Raw genomic sequence first — 4629 nt, 5'->3', positions numbered from 1 at the left:
GCAGTGCGTGCACGTGGTGCAGCGCCGGGAGGGGCCAGCAGGGGGAGCCTCGGAGCAGGCAGCCGGCCAGCGAGGCTGCGGGAGCGCAGGGTTTCTGGTGAATTCTGGGCTGGGGGCCTGAGGGAAGGGAGCTGGGGGCACTCAGGACCTGGTGGGGGGCCCAGGACACAGTGGGGGCTGCTCCTGCCAAGGTTCTGCCCTCACAGGAGGCCGAGCGTCCCCAAACAGGCCAGGCCCAGCACCTCGTCCTGGCCATGCGGCCTAGGGCAGGACTGTGGCTTCAGAAGCCCTTCCTGACCCCTGACCTCTGCCCTGAGTTGACCCCGGCCCCCCTGGGCGGCCCCTCCGGGCAGCCTTCTGCCCCCGGGGTCCAGGCCTGGCTGGGCAGGGGCGGGGGCTGGGGCAGGAGAAGTTTGGGCCCTCCTGCGCTCCGTAGCCCGGCTCAGGGCAGCTGCTTCCTGGGGCCTGGGGCTTCCTGCCCGGCCTGGGCTGGGCGAGGGGCAGCCCTGCTCCACACCAGGTTCCCGGGGGTGGGCTGGGGCTGGGGCTTTGGCGGGCGGTGGGATCCAGGCCTGGGCCTGGGCGGCCTGGCAGGCAGAGCAGGGTGAGCCCTGGGGGCCACAGGCCTCAGGAGCCGGGGTTGGGGGGGGGGGAGGGGGAGGGCGGGGGGGGAGGGGAGGGCGGGGCGGGGCGGGGCCTGGGCAGGGGCCGGGCAGGCTGTGCCGTGGAGGCTGGAGGGGCAGCGGGGTTGCTGGGCATGGGGGCGAACGCCCCAGGCGCTTTCTGTTTCCAGGGCGGCTCTGCGGGCATGGATGTGTTTCAGAAGGTGGAGAAGATCGGAGAGGGCACCTATGGGGTGGTGTACAAGGCCAAGAACAAGGAGACCGGGCAGCTCGTGGCCCTCAAGAAGATTAGGCTGGATTTGTGAGTGCTGGGACGGCCTCTGAGACCCCCTGGTCCAGGGGTGACCCACAGCCCACCCATCCGTCCCTCCTCACAGGGTTTTGTGTTCCACTCCTTTTCCGAGCACTCCCCAGTTACACGGGGGCCACAGAGGTGCAGCCCTCACGCGTCCTCACTCCGACCAGGCTTTGCCCCCGGCCGCTGGGAGTGACGGGTGTGTGCCGAGGAGCACAGAGCCCCATCGCTGGGGAGGGGGGGGTGGGCATCCTTAGGGAATAAGGAACACAGGTGACACCCCCCGCCTGCCCCCCGCCCCCCCGGCAGAAGGGCCTGCTCAGCTCCTGCCTCCACTGCTGTACCACTCTTTTCTCCAGGGAGACCGAGGGGGTCCCAAGCACCGCCATCAGGGAGATCTCCCTGCTCAAAGAGCTCAAGCATCCCAACATCGTCAGGTGAGGCGGGAAGGAGCCGGGAAGTGGGCCTCTCCCAGCCCGGCTGGGAGCCGCATGCTGACTGGTGTCGCCCGGCCAGGCTGCTGGACGTGGTGCACAGCGAGAAGAAGCTTTACCTGGTGTTTGAGTTCCTCAGCCAGGACCTGAAGAAGTACATGGACTCCACCCCAGCCTCTGAGCTCCCCCTGCATTTAGTCAAGGTACCGGGGGAAGGACGGGGGCAACCAGCGAACGCCCGCTCAGCCAGCCCCGCCTCCGCTCAGCCAGCTCTTTCTCACGCTCGCTGTTCCAGAGCTACCTCTTCCAGCTGCTGCAGGGGGTGAACTTCTGCCACTCGCATCGGGTCATCCACCGAGACCTGAAGCCCCAGAATCTGCTCATCAATGAGTTGGGGGCCATCAAGCTGGCTGACTTTGGACTGGCTCGGGCCTTCGGGGTGCCCCTGCGCACCTACACCCATGAGGTACCTCAGGACAGAGGGGAGAGAAGGGATGTCACCCGTGCACCCAGCCACCCTGAATGATGCTGTTTCCTTGTCCCCACAGGTGGTGACACTCTGGTATCGTGCCCCCGAGATCCTCTTGGGAAGCAGGTTCTACTCGACAGCCGTGGATGTCTGGAGCATTGGTTGCATCTTCGCAGAGATGGTAGAGAGAGGGCCACACATGGCCACAGGGAGGCCACAGGCAGGGTCCTCTGGGGTGGGGGGTAGAAGGGGCTCTGATTCTCCTATTAGAAGTGGATTAAGGGGGTGTTTGGGACTGGCTAAGGTCTTTTTCCAGAAAAGGCCAGGATTTTTAGCACAGCCCTGGGAAAGATATCTTGGAGGTGCCTCCCTGGTCTGGCCTCTTTTCTGGTATTGGATTCTGCATGACAAGGGAGTAGACCCCACACCTTCTCCCCTTCCCCGTTCCAGGTGACCCGCAAAGCCCTGTTTCCTGGCGACTCTGAGATTGACCAACTCTTTCGTATCTTTCGGACCCTGGGGACACCCAGTGAAGCCATGTGGCCAGGAGTCACCCAGCTGCCTGACTATAAGGGCAGTTTCCCCAAGTGGACCAGGAAGGGGCTGGAGGAGATCGTGCCCCACCTGGAGCCAGAGGGCAGGGACCTGCTCATGGTAGGTACAGGTGGGCGGCAGGGAGGCTGAGAAAGACCTCCTCGCGCCAGCTGCTGCTCTTGCTAGAAGTGTCCCCTTTGTCATCCAGCCTCTTATGCAACCCTGGTTCCTTCTGAGTCCCAGCTCGTCTCTTTTCTGACCCCTATACAGAGGTGGCTTGTCCCCATGTGTATTGATTGCTCCACCTGGAAGCCTCTCCCATGATAGGTCCAATGTTCATCATCCCTTTTAAAACTTCTCTCTTCTAGTTAGCTTTGTTTTTATGCTGTGATATGTGCCCTATTTCTTAGTTGCCTTGTGTTTTGGTAATTTTTTCTCGTGGACGTTATTACCCCATCTAAGCTGTAAGCTTTCCCAGGCAGGGACCACACCGCCCACTGCCTCGGTACCCCCGCAGTGCCTTCCACAGCGGTTACTCTTCACACGAGGCTGTTCAGAGCAGGCTGCTCCCCGCTGCCTCGGCCCCTGCCCCGGTCCTCACTCACCCCTCCGGTTGTACCCTCTTGACCCCTTGGGCTGGCCCAGGCCAGGCTGCCCAGAGGGCCTCAGGCAGAGCTATCCATTCTTGCCCACAAAGACTCAGCACGTTTCTCTCTTTAGTCTGGTGTTGGGTCAGAGGAAGGCCGGGCAGGAAGTTCATCTTCAGGCTCTGTGTCCAGCTTTCCAGAGGGCTGTGTGCGTCTCCCAACCCAGTGCCAGGAGGATGGAGTGGACTTCCCACGGAGCCTCCTAGCCCTCCATCCTGGCTACTCTAAGGCAGGGGGGTCCTTCCACAGACTGGCCAAGTTTAGGGATTTTTGTGTTTCTGCCCCACCCTCAAGCATGCTCCCTGGACAGGTTTGGTTCCCTCATCCTGATACCTAGAGAAAAGTCTGTCTCAACTAGAACTAGGCTGGAGCCTGGAAAGCTCCCTAAGGAAGTGGGGAGACTGACTCAGCCTCAGTAACGTGAAGGAGACAGGGGGTGACTTAGCAGGGCTGGACTAGAACAAAGTCTTTGTCCCCAGATTCCGGAAGTGTCCAGAACTGGTTCTCAAGCTGGGAGGTACTGGCTTTGTGCCGTTCTGGGTTTGAAGGCAGCTCTGCTTTGGTGCTTGGGGCCCTGGCCACACCCGGGCCCACTCTCTCTCCTCCTCCTCCTCCTTCCTCCGCAGCAACTCCTGCAGTATGACCCCAGCCGGCGCATCTCAGCCAAGGCCGCCCTTGCGCATCCGTACTTCTCGTCCACCGAGACCTCCCCGGCCCCGCGCCAGTGTGTGCTGGAGGGTTTCTGCCGCTGAGAAGGTGTGAGGCCTCAAAGCCTCTCTCCAGCTGCTGCCCCCCTGCCTCCCCACTCACTTCCCAAGAAAGAGGACACATCTGGGGAGAGAGCAATTTGGCATCAGCCGTCAGAGGGCTGAGTTTGGGTTTGTCCTGCCAGCAGGTTAGCGAGTTCCTGTGTTGTTTGTTGGGTTTGCTGGTGCCGTTTCAAGATGGGGGCACAGAAGCCCCATGCCCGAGGGGGTCCGTTAGAGGCTGGGTCCCCTGGCACCAGAATGGCAGGTGCCGAGGAGAGTAGGAAGCCTGCCCGGGCCGCCAGCAAGGCCCTCCTAGCGCCCTTCAGCTGCCTGGCCCTCAGTTGCAGAGCCAGACCCCGGGGGAAAGGGTTTCTCCCGGCTGGTCTTCTGGATTTAAAATGTTTTGGGGAAGAGTTGAGTTCCAGTTAAGAGTCCCAAGTTAAACAGGAAGCGGGATGAGGGAGAGAGGACATTTTCCTGATCCTGGGGCAGGCCAGGTGTTCTAAGTAGCTGTCTCGTCACCTAGGATATGCTTAACGTTTGTTTGCTTCTGGCTTTAAGAACAGAAAATAAAACTGATGCATTCCTAAGTTTTCCAGTGTTTCTCTGCTCAGGGGGGGGACACCAGGGACTTGCTGACAAGGGGGAGGTTGACAGCGGGCTGAAGACAGTTCCTGGCCTGAACTGAGAGGCCCTGAGCCGGTGGGGAGTGGGGGGTTGGGGGATGGGGGGGAGGGCATCGTCCTCCGTGGCCTGCCCCTGTCGGGTCCTTCCTAGAGTCAGAGGAGCCACAGGCCTCCGAAATCACCCCATCCCCAGCAGGGCCAGTTGGGCGTGTCCACTCCCCAGGACCCAAGTAGTGCTGTCCCTCACGCTCA

General features: G+C 61.7%; 1 protein-coding gene across 2 annotated transcripts; it reads left to right on the top strand.

The window, feature by feature from the left end:
- Positions 1-17: 17 nt before the first annotated feature.
- On the top strand, positions 18-4341 carry CDK3 (cyclin dependent kinase 3). 2 transcript variants are annotated; one of them, XM_061176014.1, is made up of 8 exons: positions 18-97; positions 794-924; positions 1278-1355; positions 1435-1555; positions 1648-1818; positions 1901-2002; positions 2272-2475; positions 3629-4341. In XM_061176014.1, the coding sequence occupies exons 2-8, from the start codon at positions 809-811 to the stop codon at positions 3752-3754; spliced, it is 918 nt and encodes a 305-aa protein (XP_061031997.1). In that variant the 5' UTR covers positions 18-97; positions 794-808; the 3' UTR covers positions 3755-4341. The 2 variants fall into 2 exon arrangements, with proteins under 2 accessions (XP_061031997.1, XP_061031996.1); XM_061176013.1 differs by lacking the exon at positions 18-97 and having other exon boundaries at positions 736-924.
- Positions 4342-4629: the final 288 nt, after the last annotated feature.

The sequence above is a fragment of the Eubalaena glacialis genome, chromosome 19 (assembly GCF_028564815.1).
Source record: "Eubalaena glacialis isolate mEubGla1 chromosome 19, mEubGla1.1.hap2.+ XY, whole genome shotgun sequence".
In the NCBI taxonomy this organism is placed as follows: Eukaryota; Metazoa; Chordata; class Mammalia; order Artiodactyla; family Balaenidae; genus Eubalaena; species Eubalaena glacialis.
The sequence above is the reverse complement of the archived record's forward strand: the minus strand, read 5'-3'. Positions and strand labels throughout refer to the sequence as shown.

Excerpts from the sequence above, each read along its gene's own strand:
- CDK3 (XM_061176013.1), top strand. The coding sequence starts at position 758 with ATGGGGGCGAACGCCCCAGGCGCTTTCTGTTTCCAGGGCGGCTCTGCG. Across the intron at positions 1,819-1,900 it reads TGCGCACCTACACCCATGAG|GTGGTGACACTCTGGTATCG; the intron begins GTACCTCAGGAC and ends TTGTCCCCACAG. Across the intron at positions 2,003-2,271 it reads GTTGCATCTTCGCAGAGATG|GTGACCCGCAAAGCCCTGTT; the intron begins GTAGAGAGAGGG and ends TCCCCGTTCCAG.